The following is a 16,206-nucleotide window of genomic DNA, read 5'->3' as shown; positions in this document are numbered from 1 at the left end:
TATTTATACACAGTGGGACCAGCAGCCTCGCTGCTTCATGTCCTGTGACTTCTCTGAGATGATAATGACAGCAGAGCAGTCGTCTGTCTTTGCACTGTGGAGAGGAGAAGGGCTGAAGGACATAATGACGTGCTGAATCAGAAAGAGGGCAGCGCCAACGAGAGGCAGTCACATGCTGGGACATTCTTTTGGACATTTGTGATGGGCACTGGTGCCTGAAAATTTTACATTTTTATATTTTAGGCACTGAACTAAGCTGAAGTTTCCTCACTATTTTTGCTTTAATCCCACAGGAGCATCTTGTCAGGAAACATTTGAATGAATTTTTGTCTCTTGCTATCCCGGACTCACAAGCCCTGTTGTCCGTCTGCAAACCGCCTGCAGACTGCCAGCGTCTCAGCACCCAGAGACAGAAACATGCACACTGGCACAATGTTGAACCCCTGCGGCATTTTTCAACCCCCCGGCTGGTTCACACACTCAGACGGCTCTGAGAGCCAGAACTCTGGCAAAACAAATTCTGGAGGCTTCCTAGTAACTGTTTATGGTGTCACACAGAATGAAATGTGACTCAGAGTGAGTTTGATGGGTTTTTAAGTTTCCCAGGGTGAAGTGTTTTAGAGTAAGTGCAGAGGCTGTGAGTGTGACAGCCGGGGTTTCAATCTGACATGCCTCAACAAGTCATGTTGTCTTGAAGAAACTTAGCGGGTTGAGCTTCTCGTTACCTGAAAGTTTACACTATAAGCCCAAAGCGACATTTCCCTGCTGTAGAACAAGCGCTGCATGTGAATGAGAATCTCCACTGAGGATTTCTTTTACTCTGGGAAAGTTTTCACCACCGCCTCGCCTCACTTTCAGAAATGTCCATTCTTTCACCCTGAGAGCAGTTCCCGTGCTGCAGGTTGCACGTTGGAACAAAAAGCAAGAGGTTTTAAGGCTCTGACTCAAATTTTTTACATCACTGCTTAAGACTTTCAGAAGAATAACTAAAGCTGTCTTTGTTTCAGCTCGATCCATTTTTATTAGTCTTTATCTGTATTGTATTTTGGTATTTTTCAGAATTTGAGAATTGGTGTAATTAGAGAATTTTTTTTATGACTCCTTGTTTTTTGTAAAATTTGATGCTTCACGCACTGCTTCTAATCCTGGCCAGGACTCTTTTTCAGTGGGGCTATCCAGGTAAAATAAAGGTTAAAAGATTTTTAAAAAGGAAACAGTCAATAAAACAATTTAGTCATTAGAGAATGATTTGATTATAAGAACCACTAGAACTATGAAGGAGTTCTTTCTCCCTCTGTAAACTGAACTGAGTTTAATTTTAATACAGAAAACATTTCTGTGACAGCTTCACAATTTCTAAGATGTGCTTGTTTTGTTTTGTTTTTCATCTATTTCATATCTTAATCATGATCCCAAGTGTCCTCTGCTGAAGTGCCTCTGAGCAAAGGTGAACTTCACATCTGAGACCAATAATCAAGAAAGAAAAGAAAAAAACAGATTGCCGCTCTTCCTTTGTTGTGGCATGTAATCTTATTCTGTCTGGAAAATTTTATTTATTCAGCTTTAAATCCTGAAAAAAGAATGTTGAAGTAAATAACCCAGATTAAGAGACATAAGTTAGGCCTGGGCGGTGTGATGTTGAGCTCACCTGTCGTGCCGCAGCGCTCTCATGTCCACGAACACGGTGGTGGGGTCGGGTCCCGACGTGCCCTGAGGAACACCACCGACAACAGAGTTAGCACGGCCATGTCGTACCATTTCTCATGGAACTGCAACTTTAATACAACTTCTACAGCTACACATCCAACCACTGTTACTACTTCTACCACTACCACTGCGCGTGCATTAGTGCTCACAGAGGCAAGCTTTCCCTTCACAACAGAAAGAAAGCTTTGGGTTTGAGACCCAAAAAAAAAAAAAAAAAAATCCCAAAACAACCAGAGATGCAAACCCATGACTCGTCTACAACACTGAGAAAGTGGTGGAGAGAGCAATGTGGGGGCGAGAGTGGCGGGAGTAACCAAAAAGGAAACAACGATAAAAATATAACCCAAGATATCCAAAAATGAAAAATTTAAAAATGAAAATGCAAAAAAAGTGCACCACCAAACTTTCTGACATCAGACTCCAGCTGATCCACATGCAACCAGAAAGCCACCGTGAAACTTTGAGTGTCTTGTAGAGGAAAGGAAGGAAGGGAAAGTGAAAGTGAGCGAGCGGGGAGGAAAGACGGGAGAGAGGGGTGACGATGACATGGATGAGTGAACAGAAACACTGGAAATATACGAGCACTTCTTTGTTTCTCTGCTTCCGGTAACAGTGTGATAGGATGACTTGCTAAAAAAAAAAAAAAAAAAAAAATCATTCACCTTGGTTTATATCAGACCTGGGTTAAATGATATTTGCAAATAATGTTTAGCGTTTGTTTTAACCTGCTTGGAGGAATAGATGGGTGGGGCTTAGCACATGAAGACAGTGAGTGAAGCTGTCAATCACAAAAAATTACACTTGATGGTCTAAAAAAATAGTTTTTGCAACTTTAAAAATTCTGGCACTCACTTGAAGCTCGTTTTTTGTGTGAAAGCCAACACATTTTCACAGAAAATTGATAATATCATCTGCGAAATCACCATTTGTAAACACTTTGACCGAGGTCTGATATGCATATCCAGCAATATGATCCTAACCCTCTGTTAGATAATTCCACCTTGTGCAGTGTATTCCTTATTGCAGGTAAGAGTGAACATTTTAGAGGAAAAGACAAAAAAACAAGAAGAAGAAAGAGAGAAAGACCCCCGTCCCAACTTCTCTCTTCCTCCACCATCCCTCCATCCTCTCTCTCTCTCTCTCTCTCTCTCTCTCTCTCTCTGACACAGACTGTAGTTCAGTGGCGGATGAGCACACTGTACACAGCCCACCACCGGACGAAGAGCGGCATGCTGGGAAGGCTGAGTCAGAGGGCCACACCCAGAGCACAAGACGGCAGGTCGCCTCATACACACTACAGCACATCTGGGATCTGAAAATATGGATTTCATTACTTCTCTGTGATCGACTGCTCTTGTCTGGCGAGACCGACCTGAGGGACAAAATGTGTAAAGATGGCCGCCTGCAGGAACGCACCATCTTCACACACCCGATCCGTCAGACGATCCAGAGGGCAAAATCAACCGTTAGGATTTTTATTAATAGAGCCCAGAGCTGCACTACAGCACTTAGTGATTATTACCAGCAGAAACCAAGCCACAGCATCACAGTCTGATGTTGCTACCTGCACCGCCAGCATGCCAGGTGAGAGGCTTTTGATTGATTTTGTACCTTGATAGCATCAATACACCTGTGTCTTTTTTTTGTCATAGCAACAAAGCTGTGACCTCAGGCCGAACCAGGGGGGACAGGTGGCTAACTTCCCTACCTCAAAAAACGTCACTCTTAATCTTTATGCACCAGACAGGCTTGATTACACTAGTCTTGACAATCTAAGGCCAGTCTTCAACTTCTGAACATCTAAAGAGGCAGGTCACAAGCGGCTTGTTGCCTGGCAACCAGATGGAGCGATGCAGGATGTGTGCTGAACTTGGCGGTCGAAGAGCAGCGGCACTGTTTGCTGCTTCCACTTTCAGAATCGAAGTGCCATCGCCACCTGAAGAAAGTGACATCATCTGGCGCCCGAGATCAGATTCAGTTACTGTGGAAATTCTCCTCGCCGTCGGATGTCAGGGTTCACAAACTTCAGGCTTTAGTTTGAGATTGGCTGTTTGCTTGTGAAATCGAGAGTGACAGCGGTTTACTTTACCCGCTGTTTGAGCCGCCTCAGTGCTGTGGATCATAACTCTGTCTGGATAGGATGCATTATTCTTGCAATACATGTCAGAGCTCTCCATCATTTCTTGGTGGCCAGGCCGCCATCTGGTTCATCCTCATCCAGCAAGAAAACCTCTGGGATGATTCTGCATTATCTGTTGTCGGTGTTCTTTTGATTTATTTATTTTTAATTCCTACTCTTCCCAGTCATGATTACACTAAACAAGGTCTAAATTCTTTTGGTTTTACACGGGCAGTGAAGAAGACTGACTACACTCGACTGTAACCTCGTGCCACCGTTCCTGCTCTTGAAGCCTCAGTCTAAACCCTGCATGGAGGCCAGCTGCTGGACGATGTGCTGACAGGCGGTGGTTTGGGCGGGACGGGGCGGGGGGGGGGGGGGTGATGGTGGTTCCCTACCTGGTCTGCAAGCTTCCCGAGCCTGTGAGGCTACAGCAGCAAAGAGGGGTGGAGGAGGAAGAGGAGGAGGAGCAAGAAATCAAGGGGGAGAGGAAGGAAGGAAGAAAGGAAGGCGGAGACAAAACCAAACATGAGATATGTGGGCGGAGTTATGCAAAACAAGGAAGAAGGGAGGTTAGAAAATGTTGAAATGGAAAACTAAAAGAAGTAAAACAAGCAGTCAGAACTGAAAGAATCGTAAAGTCAAATATCAGTTTCAGCTGCAGGACAGTGATTGGTTAATCAGGTTATGGTGCAGCTCAACATAGAAAATATTAGTTATTTTACATTCATCACAGTATCTGCTGGCTCAGTGTTACTTAATTTATGAAACTTGCAGTTAGAAATCACCGTCTACTGGACAAACAACAGGGTCATAAATGATGAGATTCAATAATGTTGAATGTTGCAACAATATTTCGTTAATTGTATGTAGGTTGGAGCTACATTTGCAGGGTATCTCAATAACTATTAAAAAACATGGACATTTGATAGAAATTTGGATAGTGACTTGAATTATCCAGAGCTTCTAGGTACATAAAAAAAAAAACTTAATTGGTACAATTACATGCTTTAAAGGTTGCCTGAAGGGCAGTTTTTGTTGGATGACATTTTGACATGAGCTCGGGGAATAACTTGATTTGATCCTCTGAAGGTTGCAAATCATAGCTGAGATGTAAGAGCGATGATCGGCCTGAAATGGAAGGATGACGCTGCATGTTTGGATGACAAGCTGAACCCAAGAGACATACAGAAAGGAAGCTCTATGTCTCTAAAATCAGTAGTTTGGATGAGAGGCAGCAGCAGAGAGGATGATCATGTAGAGAGAGAGAGAAAGGTCTGCAGCTTCGTTTGTTGTGCTGCCTGCTAACTGAGGGAGTTAACTCTCTGCGGCCTGACTCTTTGTTGTTCCTGGATGAAAACCATGCAGTTAGAAAAAGTCTGTTCTTACTGAAGGGAACAAAGGTATGATACTTTTTTCTTCACTGACACCCATGTATTTTTGGAATTAGAATGGGCTACAACAGGTTAAAAATGACCATTAAAATCTTGTAAACATTTCACCACAGTGCAAGCAAAATTGCAGTTTGCTGTTCTCCAAACTGACCAAACTGTAGCGGATAAGCACCGGTTTTAGCTCGTCTCCGCAAAGCTTTGAAACCAATTTAGCACCAAAAACTTTCCCGGTGCGTTCTTGCTGTTGCAGAGCATTCCTGCCCTTATTGATTAACCCTGGATAATCAACACAAACGCAGCAGCTGGATCAAGCAAACAATGTGGTAAAACAAGAGGATAAAACAAAGTGCCCAATTTTCCTGCGAGCTGCAAACAGACGAGGTTAAGTGTTTGAATACATTTCCAAGGAGTGGCACAGAGGCAAGCATCTCAACTTTTGCAAACTACACAGGATACAAAATAAACAGTTGAGTGAGCTCTTTCATTCTCATGTAATGCTCTGAGAGGCAAAACACAAGTGCTGAGTGCGGGGTGTGTGTGAACTGTTTGCAGAGTGAATGATCTTTTTACTGGCTACACCTGCAGCACACTAACAGTGTAGAGCTGTGTGATGAATCTCCAGACCACAGTAAGCTCTGTAAGTTACAACGTTAGTGAGCGACCACCAGCAGCTACTGGCAAAACAAATTCTGACAATCAAAGCCAGAGTCATTAAAAAAAAAAAAAAGAAAACACTTGATGACCCATTTCTGTGTAAAAGGACCGCACACACTTTGTGTAAAAAATAAATAGAAGACTGGTCTGTTTTTATATTTGTCGAGCGGCTTATAGTGGAGATGTAGTGCTGCAGCATCCACTCTGCACACGCTCCACATACATCAGGCGTTCAGTGTGGCTGAGGGTCAACAGTGCGATCAGAGCTACAGTTTATTTAATGGCCAAACAAATAAATCTGATTCCAGTCCCTTTAATTTTAACTAAGCATGGCGGACATCTTTGTGCTCTTTACGGTGATTTATTTACTCTGGTGCACATAAATCCAAGTAGGAAAATGAAGAAATACCTGAGTGTAAGCAACAGTTATCAGATGTCAACATCTGCAACTTTACATTCATGAAACCCTGCATTTTGAGATTCTAGTTCCCTTGGAAGAGGACTGAAACTTGGATTTTCAGGTTTCTCGGTGTTTGGTTGGCACCTGAGTTCAAATGACATTGGTCTCACTTGCCCAGAGAAACTGAAGGAGTTCATACTACCGCTCCACACCTCAGATTGTGAAATGAAAACTTCTATTTTGTTGGCATCACATCAGCTCTAAGACTGTGCTCTGCGTTCATCGCTCCTAGCTGTCCATGATAAATTTCAGTCACAATGAGTGCCCGTGATGTTGCAGCAATAGATATATCACTAGTAGCAATATCACTGTGGAATTTCACAAACGTTCCAGCTCCTCCATCAAACAAAAAAACGAGTCGGCTAACACTTTGCTCTTAGTAAGATATGACTTGACTTCCAGCCAAAACATCAAACCACGAGGCGTCCTCGGTCTCTGCGAAGAAGAGAAAGAGGCAGAGAAAACAAGAAAGAAAGAGGTGAAGGAGGTCCGGGGCCGACTGACCTGCAGGCAGATGGCCAGGTTGACCCTGCAGCCGAACGAGGTGCTGACGGCGCGAGGGTGCAGGCCCAGGTCTTTGAAGAGTTTGGAGAAGGACTGGGTCAGCGCTATCCTGGGACGCTCCTCAGCCACCACCACGCACGTCCTCACCCGGGACAGGTCCAGCCCTCGAGACTGAAGACGGACAAGGAGGATGGAGACAGAAGAGATTACATCAGCTGTGCCAAATTCAGCTCTTTTACACCACTTGTGTTGTTACAGTGAGCTCGGGACACGTTCAGTTATCCAGTTCTTGTGTCTTAGCTTTAATTTTTTTTGCCCGTGTGGAGTGACGTTTTTATAAACTGTGGCATTTCTTTGTTTTGCACAAAATGTATTCATGTTTTATTCTCTCTACTTTCTATCATATTATTTACATACAACGTTTCACTTAATATTTTCAATATAAGCATATTATTGCATCAGTGATTAGATAGAACGAGCAAGCACAGCACATGCGTGTGAATTTATAATAGAGTATGGATTTTTTTTTCTTAATATGAAGGTACTGGTGTATCTAGCCTGGTTCCAGACCCATGAATCACACATTCACTTTAGAAAGTGATTTGAGCGATCCTGCAGGTCTGGTGTTGCTCAATTCAGCCGTGATTGGCTCGATTGAAAAACCAACCAAGCCAATCAGTCCCGCTGTAAGGCAGGACAAACGCTGTTGATGTAATCAAGCTGTGCCAGAGACTGAGAGCCAGAAATGGATGATGAAATACACCCTGATTAGTACATTTGTGGTGCACAGACAGCTTGTCTTCTCAGTATCGCCCAACATCATAGTTTTCCACTTTGCTCATCCACTCTTAAAGCCCATGCATGTTGGCATGGCGACGCTTTAGTGTTGACTTCAAATGACATTAGATCCAGGCGGATACGTCAGTTTCTAGTGACTGACTGGGGAAAATCAAATCCCCCTTCATCATGGAAATGGGTCGGAGCGTGAGGCGACGTCACTGGACATGGAAACAGAGTGTATCAAGTTCACAGCTCAGTCTGGAGGCAGTGGTGTGTGAGGAGTTAATTAAGAAAACAAAAACAGTCTTTACAGTGACTCATCAGTGACGATGTGCTGAAGTCTCTTTAGACAAGAGCACCAACTAAATTCATGATGCCTTTTGAAGAGGAGCGCCCCCTACCTTGAGCGAGTCGGTCTGCAGGCCCAGGCCTTTGGTGCAGAGCTCCATGACGCTGTAGGAGCAGAAAGTGTCGCGGACTTTGTACTGGCTGACGGCCAGCAGCCAGAGGGCCGGGTTCACCTCCAGCTCCGCCGGGGGGATCAGGATGGACTGGTGACCTGAGTACACACTGCAGCACAAACCACAAGTTTCAAACATGAGAAATCTGCCATGACTCGTACGCTTACACAACAATAAACTTGTGTTGTGTTTGTCTGGGCAAACAATAAAACAATAATTCAAAACAGAAATAAAACCTCCAGACATGATTTAATGACAGGCTTGCAGAAGATTTCAACAGACAGAAACAATAAATAATAAATGTTTGCTGGCATGAAAGTAAAATAGATCAGGGAACATTATGTTTCATCTATTAAAGATACTCTATTTTGAAAAAACATGTTTGTCAAATACTGAGTTATGGCAATCAGACAATATATAAAGCGTTGGAACGAATCTCTGCAGTGATTATAGAGTACCAAAATAAGCACGCGCATAGCCACAAATACATAAACAAGAACACTCATATCCAAACTAAGAGACAAACAGCTGACTTTGACATGTGGTGTTCTAAAATGAAACATCTCAAAACAGAAAACAGGAAAAAGTAACTTAAAGCTGCAGCAGACATGATTTCAATGTAAAAAATACACCTGTTTTATCAATGTAGCCGCAAAACAGTGTCGTGGCCAAGCGTCCCGACCCCACCAGCCGAGACTCTGGAGGTTAATCGCGTCTGCCCAGATTCATTTGTGGCACACGTGGGCAATGCAACTTAGACCGTGTTACTACAGAGGCGGGTACAGCTGGCAGGTAATTAATATGCTCAGATTTTATTTGATCAGACGTTTAGATCAGCTTGTTGTCTGTGTGGCTGCCACAATCGGTATTCGACCCACAAAGATTTGAGATTCCACCGCTGGGATTGGGTCCTTTCCAAGGCAACAAGAGAAAACTGTGGCTGCAGGTGATGAAGAGAGTCGAGGGGACAGAGCAGAAACAAAAAAAAAAAATGCCTCTGTCTCTAGCACAGTCCCGAGGGTCTGAGCAGGTGTTTTCGACCGTTTCTGTTTCCAAAATGCAGCTGCAGCTTTCTACTGTGCGACGTCTTTGTATACGAACTCCGAAGGGCTCTATTTTAGGCTGCTATTGCTGAGTCATGTTTCCAACATGGCATGTTAATAAAACATGTTTCTCCTTGCAGAGTCGAGCGCTCAACCACACGAGTTCATCACAAAACTTTAGCATTAGGATAATACGTAAACACACCTATTGCTCGTGGCTTTCTAGAAAGTGTGTAATAAGTGTGTGAAATCATCTTTTCATCGCCCCTTTCTTGAACTCTTGGTGGTCAGAGGTTGTAAACATCAGAGGGTTTTCCACACCCGCGGCTGCGTCTGGAACCCCGAATATGACTTTGTAGGATTTGTGGGTACTTCCAATAAAGCCCAACAGTTACTTCACGAGGCCACTTGGGGCCGCCAAAGAGCAAAGTTCATTCTGCTGCAGCTTTAAAACAAACAAACAAACAAAAAAAAAAACCCTCAATAACTCCCACACACACAGAAGTAACAATAAGAGAATTTGAATAAACGTAAATTCACAGCATTTTTCACTGAGCAGCAGCCAGTGACGGGCTCTTCCCAGTATAAATAAATAAATAAATAAATAAAGCCTGCAGCTCATACTCCAGCAGAGTAAATTACGCTTTCCACCCTACGGGAACACAGTGAGTACATCTGACGCCGCCCCGCCTCGTGAGAAACAGCACAGCACCATCACACTGTTAGATATTCAAAACCTTCATTTCAAAATACACACCCAATTTCTTCACTTTTCTCGAGGCCGCGGCAGCAGTGTGCTAAGCCGTGTGTGTGTGTGTGTGGGAAAGGCAAAGCGAGGCATTTCATGTGCTATAAAAAAATTACTTTGTTCTTTCCCTGCTTTCGTCTTGGATTTTTTGGGAATGGCAACCCGCTGTGATATTTCCATAATGTCATATCATTTTCCATAAGATGGAGAGCCGACGTGTGGAGGATTGCCATGAATGAGCTTAGGAAGAGAGAGAGAGAGAGAGGGAAGAGGAGGAAGAAAGGCAGCAGGGAAACAGTGAAGGATGAAGGGAGTGTGACACTGGAGGAGAAGGAGGAAAGATAGAGCAGGTCTGACAGGCAAAGGGAGAGAGGGAGGAGAGAAAAGAAGCAAGCAAGGCACGAAAAAGAGGAAGAGAGAGACAAAGGGAGCAGGCAATGAAAGAGGACTGATAAGGAAAAGTCTGCAAAGTTCTGCAGTTATATCTTCTTTGAAGGACGGTAGACCTTAAAGGGAAACGACACCCATAATGCAGAATTTTTATATCAAGCACTCACCGCCGGCTGCCTTCAACCTCTGAGGAAGGAAGTTGTCCTCGCAAGCCTTCGTGATAAAATCATCTCTGATTCAATGTAAATTCAGAAATCTTTTGATTTCACACAGCAAAACTCTACAAGTTCAGTTTAAACAGCTCAAACCCGTCTCGCTATATAATCCAGGTCTCCAGGATCGACTCTTCTGCTCAGTGCTTCCCAAACACGTGTTTTCACTCAGATCCTGAGAAAGCAAAGACCATTTCCACAGAATCCTCTCACGCTCGGTCGTGAGGCGTGCGTGCACAAGTGCAGCCAATCGAAGGCAGCACATGGCGAGCGCTTGATACAAAAAAAAAAAAAAAAATGATGCTCTATGGGTGAAGTTTCCCTTTAAGACAGCTGCCCGAGCCCAACAGGACCCGGGAATCCCTTTGGGGCCAGGTCGGTTTGGACAGGACAGGAATTTAGGAAGTATAAAGGTCGGGTTAGTCCAAATTTTAGCCTTGGGTTTAAGATTTTATGTTGCCTAACCATGAGAGCGACAAAAAATTTGATGGCATCGCGTCCTTCACCAGCAGCTGGTCTCCAGTGGGTGTGTGTCGCACATGAGTGAAGAAGGTCCAGCGAATATCCTGCTGGATGAGGATAGAAAAGGGGAATCTGCAGTTGTCGATTGGTTGGGAATTGCTTCTGAATGAATGCAGAGACGTATCGTAGAAGTGTGTGTGAGCTGGGAAAAGTGATGATCATTTTCTCGTCCATGTCTGGCCGTCTGTCGATCACATGATCCAACCCTCTGACTGTCGGGACGCTCGTCTCTCTGCTCTGCCGCTGCTTTCACTCCAGCGTATTTACCCTCTGAATGTATTTAAGATCTGAATATGGTAGGACTCGTGCTGATTCTTGCTGCATTTTAGTTCCATCTTGCCTTGTTTGATCACCAGATTCAAAGTTTTGCGCACACCGACCCGATCTGATTGGCCGCTGCCCGGAAAAATTAGCTTATCATTTTAATAAGAGGTCAGATTTCCCAGTTTTATGCAAATGAGCCGTGAACTTCGAAACACTCTCAATGCCTCTCAAATCCAGTGAAATTTACAGAAATTGACAGTTGAGGCATGGACTGTTGAAGGAATTTGCATGAAATGGATTGTTTTGACCAATCTGGCTTAATGGCTTAAATATAAATGTTGGGTTTTATTGAATCTTTATTTGGGTCAGATTCAACATTTTGTTCCAACTGGCTCCGATTCAGACTAAATGTTCGCTGCCATTCACCCGAACCCCCAAATATCAGGCCTGAATCCATCTTTAAGAGACGAGAGCAAAACAATTCTTTCTTGGCTTGCTCCACTCTTTCATTCACTCTTCTCCACTTTCTCTCCCATCCATACTTTTTTCCTTCTCTTTTTCCCAAGAAGATCGATTTTCTTTTCTTATTTGCAGGAATCTGAAAGGGAAAGAGGTCTGCGCTCGTGTTTTGCAGGCAAAAGGTTGATTTATCGGCCCATTTCACAAACTGCTTAGCCTTCCAAAAACGTGTTTAACTCATTAGTGTTCCTCCCCGTGGAAGTTTTGAGTAAGAAATCTACAAGAAAAAACAAGGACGAGTACCTCTTACTAACACCAGTGTGTTTCTGGGAGGCTTAGCCGTTTGCCAGATAGTCTAATAAATCAACCTTTTACCTGCCAAACACGAGCGCAGACCTCTTCTATTTTTAGATCTCTGAAGATACTCGATCAATGCACCTTTGAGATTTCATTAGAAATGAAAGAGTGCAGGGTTTTTCTTCTATTCTCTTATTGGCAGCACGGCAAACACACTTGGTGTACAACATAAAGCAGGACCAACAGCTGATTTGTAACTCTGCTTTTCTGTGGTGTTCCTCAAGGTCTTGGTGTCCTAATGTGGTATTTTTGAGGGGACGTTTGACCTTTTTTATTAATTCTCAAGGGGTCAAAATGGTTAGATTTTGCACATAAAAATGCTTAAAACAGCTTATGACACATAACTGAACATTGGGACAGCCATCATATCCCCCATCATAATGTTCTAACCCTTATTCACTGTAAACAAATTTTAAAAAATGTGTTTATTACAGATTTCTGACTATAAGAACTTGACACACAGAGCTGAGCTGCATCTCAAATTAATCTTCAGGTAATCTTCAGGCTCCCAGCTGGAATCACTTGGTGTGTATCTATTTGAGTGTGTGTGTGTGTGTGTGTGTGTGTCTGACCTGCAAAGGCACCAGAGGACGAAGCCCAGGCCGCAGTACGGGTCGAGGCAGATGGCGACCTCTCTGGACGGGTAAAGCTCACACTGCAGCTTGATGGAGCGGCAGAAGGCACTGGTGGCTGTGTGAGACATCTGGACGGCAGAGAGACACGCCACAACATTTAGAAACACACACACACACACACACACACCACAAAACACCAACACCACAGTCACACCTGGTTGGTTCATGCATCTGGAGCATCTGGATCATATCCACATAGAAACAGCAGTGTAAACAACAGAGGACAGTCAGCTGGTGACGGATCAAACACCTCCAGAGGTCTGAGGTTTGATGAGCGACCTGCGAGTCACTTCCTGTGTTTGTGTCACATGATTCAATCCTGCTGACCCCGCCCACATCAGGAGACAAGCGGCAGCTCCTGAGTCTGTTCACTCTGATCTGTTTTGCTTTGTTTTGTTGTTTGTTGTTGTATTTGTGTTTTGTTTTGTTTAATTTGAGTTGCTTATTTGATCGGGACAGAGAACATTAATGACCATCAGGATAAAATACAAGCTGTGAACATGGCACAGTTAGCAGGAATGCTACTTTACATCCGTAATCAATAGCAATATAAGTAGCTAAAAAGACAGAGTACAGTATAAATTATACATAATGTCTCAAAAAAGTGATCAAGGTCTGGTTGGCTTTGAGCCGTTTGGTCAGAAAAGCGATCCAGTTTCAGTCCAGCTGCCTGCCGAGTGTAACGTCAACGGGTTTCAAACTTTAAATCCACTGATAAAGTTGCATGAAATGACTGGGTTGAAATAGGGCCACCAAGACATTCATTCATTCATTCATTCATTCATCCAGCGGTTGATTCTTTAATCTCCAAGTGAAATATTCTGCCATGCTGTAATCCCACCTGTTAGCTGCAGGCCTTTGAGGACATCAAACCTGATGACACCAGCTGACTCGCTTTGGAAACAAGTCGAATGAATGTTTTTTTTTCCAGTTTGTTCCAAGAAGGAGGCATTGTTTGTAAGGCGGTGAATTCACTGAGTCATTAGTATTCAGGACTTGTCGCCACTCGCTGCAGATATATTATGGTCATTATGGGCTACAGGCGACACAACAACATCACTTACTGCCCCTTTAAAGAAAGCTAAGTTGTCATTCAGCCACTCTGTATGTTTGTTAAGCAAACAGCTCAGAAATCAGACTCTTTCTCCATCCCTGGTCAGTGTGTTTATCTGTTTACCACAATGTACATTTTCTTTTGTTTCCCCTCCTTTAGTGACTGTGAAATATCTCCACTCGAGCGGCTCCAGCATCTCGTGCTTCTGCATCATAATTACAATGAAAATAAACAACACAAAAGACTTATTAATAAACACTTTGAGAAACACACGCTGATCCTCTGTCTAATCAACGGCACAGGAGAAGCGGGGCGGCGGGAAAACAATGCCGCCGTATTTTCTCATGCGCTGCTAAATAGCCCGTCCATTATGTTTAATCACTGTGCTTAATGAGGAAATCAGTCAGTGCTGCTGCACCCAGCTACAATGGGCCAAAGCACAATGAGAAACACAATACGGTCAATTCATCCGCTCGCCGCCGCGTCCCGAGGTTCCCACCATCCAGGGTTTGTTATGCTAATCGTTGCGTTGTTGAGATATTTCTAATTACCCAGCATCCATCAGCTCCACCAGGGAGGCCTGGCTGTTTGTTTGACTGCCTGTCGGCAGGATTTCTGAAGACCGACGGTGAACACATCGGCCTTGGACCAGAGAGAAACTGATCACATGTTGGTGTGATCTGGATTTAGGATTTGCACTTTTTAAACATCTCAGCTGGATGAAACTAACAGACACACGTAATCCCAGATCCTGAGAATGTCTGCAAAGTGAAGAGGTCAATTTAACTGAAACTTGAAAGGAATACGAAATTAAAGTATATAATTGTATATTAAAATGTCTTTTAGTCATTTTAATGTCTTTTCATTTTTTATTCCTCCTGTTTGATTGACAGTCCTCAGCTGATGTCCACTCGGCTCATCAGACTGTCGTGAGGAACAGGAACTGTTAGCTTGTTAGCACGACACGCCGGGGATTATTTTACCAAGTTAACGTTTTAACAGAAGAGGTGCGACAGACGGAGCTGAGCCTCTTCAGCTGCAGGGACTTTCTCACATCGACTCTGCTGCTGCAAAGTTCAGGACTTTAACAAGAGAGCTCTGCAGTGTTAGAGAGGAAAACAGTAGCTACCATGTTGTTAATGAGGAAAACAGTAGCTACCATGTTAGAGAGGAAAACAGTAGCTACCATGTTGTTAATGAGGAAAACAGTAGCTACCATGTTGTTAATGAGGAAAACAGTAGCTACCATGTTGTTAGAGGGGAAAACAGTAGCTACCATGTTAGAGAGGAAAACAGTAGCTACCATGTTGTTAGTGAGGAAAACAGTAGCTACCATGTTAGAGAGGAAAACAGTAGCTACCATGTTAATGAGGAAAACAGTAGCTACCATGTTGTTAATGAGGAAAACAGTAGCTACCATGTTGTTAATGAGGAAAACAGTAGCTACCATGTTAATGAGGAAAACAGTAGCTACCATGTTAATGAGGAAAACAGTAGCTACCATGTTGTTAATGAGGAAAACAGTAGCTACCATGTTAATGAGGAAAACAGTAGCTACCATGTTGTTACTGAGGAAAACAGTAGCTACCATGTTGTTAATGAGGAAAACAGTAGCTACCATGTTGTTAGTGAGGAAAACAGTAGCTACCATGTTGTTAATGAGGAAAACAGTAGCTACCATGTTGTTAATGAGGAAAACAGTAGCTACCATGTTAGTGAGGAAAACAGTAGCTACCATGTTGTTAATGAGGAAAACAGTAGCTACCATGTTGTTAGTGAGGAAAACAGTAGCTACCATGTTGTTGTGGTGCTCGTTTCAGTTGCAGCAGGATATTCTCTGTTTGCTGGACAGCTGGTTGGTCTTCAGGGTTCAGATATTATCGTTACCCTACAAGGGGAACTGAAGCCCACCAGCTCGCACAGATTAAAACACAGTTTGCGAGTGTTAGAGACTCTCACATCTTGGTGGATGATGAAGATAGAACACCAGATTAAGACCAAATAATAATAATAAGTCCCTGTTTTCAACAGTGTTAGGGTTAGGGTTTGTGTCTAACAGCAAATCAGAGAACGCTTCAGAGTTGCTGCAGGTTTTGTGCGTTTGATTGTGTTCTAGTGGTTAAATTTAGCTGAACGTCTTATCCAGATCAAATCATTGAAACTGTGGAAAATGCTTAATTTCCTGGATTGTCAAAGTACAAGTAACAGACAGTCTGGACTTCAGAGGTCAGAGCCACAGATCCCTGACAGGAGATGAAGATCGGCTCCCTGCTGTGGTCCGGTCACATGTCAGAGACAAATGAATATTTACAAAGAAACACTGGTTTTGTGTGTTAAAGAGATACGACTCTGACATTTTAGCCAAGTAAAGTCTCTGCCTGTCCTCCTGAGGAATAACTTTCATCTGCACTTCCCTCCAGTCTCCTCAGATGTGCGCTGTAAT

General features: G+C 43.4%; 1 protein-coding gene across 5 annotated transcripts in view; it reads right to left on the bottom strand.

Moving 5' to 3' along the window:
• Positions 1 to 16,206, bottom strand: part of dip2cb (disco-interacting protein 2 homolog Cb) — a 283,750-nt gene that overhangs the window by 8,610 nt on the left and 258,934 nt on the right. For 3 of the 5 annotated variants that reach the window (XM_030075067.1, XM_030075068.1, XM_030075069.1), the window contains exons 29-33: positions 12,647 to 12,777; positions 8,020 to 8,188; positions 6,839 to 7,009; positions 4,225 to 4,254; positions 1,649 to 1,710 (exon numbers count right to left, since the gene is read on the bottom strand). In XM_030075067.1, coding sequence (XP_029930927.1) covers positions 1,649 to 1,710; positions 4,225 to 4,254; positions 6,839 to 7,009; positions 8,020 to 8,188; positions 12,647 to 12,777 — 563 coding nt within the window. The remainder of the gene's footprint in view (positions 1 to 1,648; positions 1,711 to 4,224; positions 4,255 to 6,838; positions 7,010 to 8,019; positions 8,189 to 12,646; positions 12,778 to 16,206) is intronic. The other 2 variants (XM_030075070.1, XM_030075071.1) reach the window with 1 other exon arrangement.

The sequence above is a fragment of the Myripristis murdjan genome, chromosome 17 (assembly GCF_902150065.1).
Source record: "Myripristis murdjan chromosome 17, fMyrMur1.1, whole genome shotgun sequence".
Classification (NCBI taxonomy): Eukaryota; Metazoa; Chordata; class Actinopteri; order Holocentriformes; family Holocentridae; genus Myripristis; species Myripristis murdjan.
Note: the sequence above shows the minus strand (reverse complement) of the source record. Positions and strands in the feature narration are given on the sequence as shown.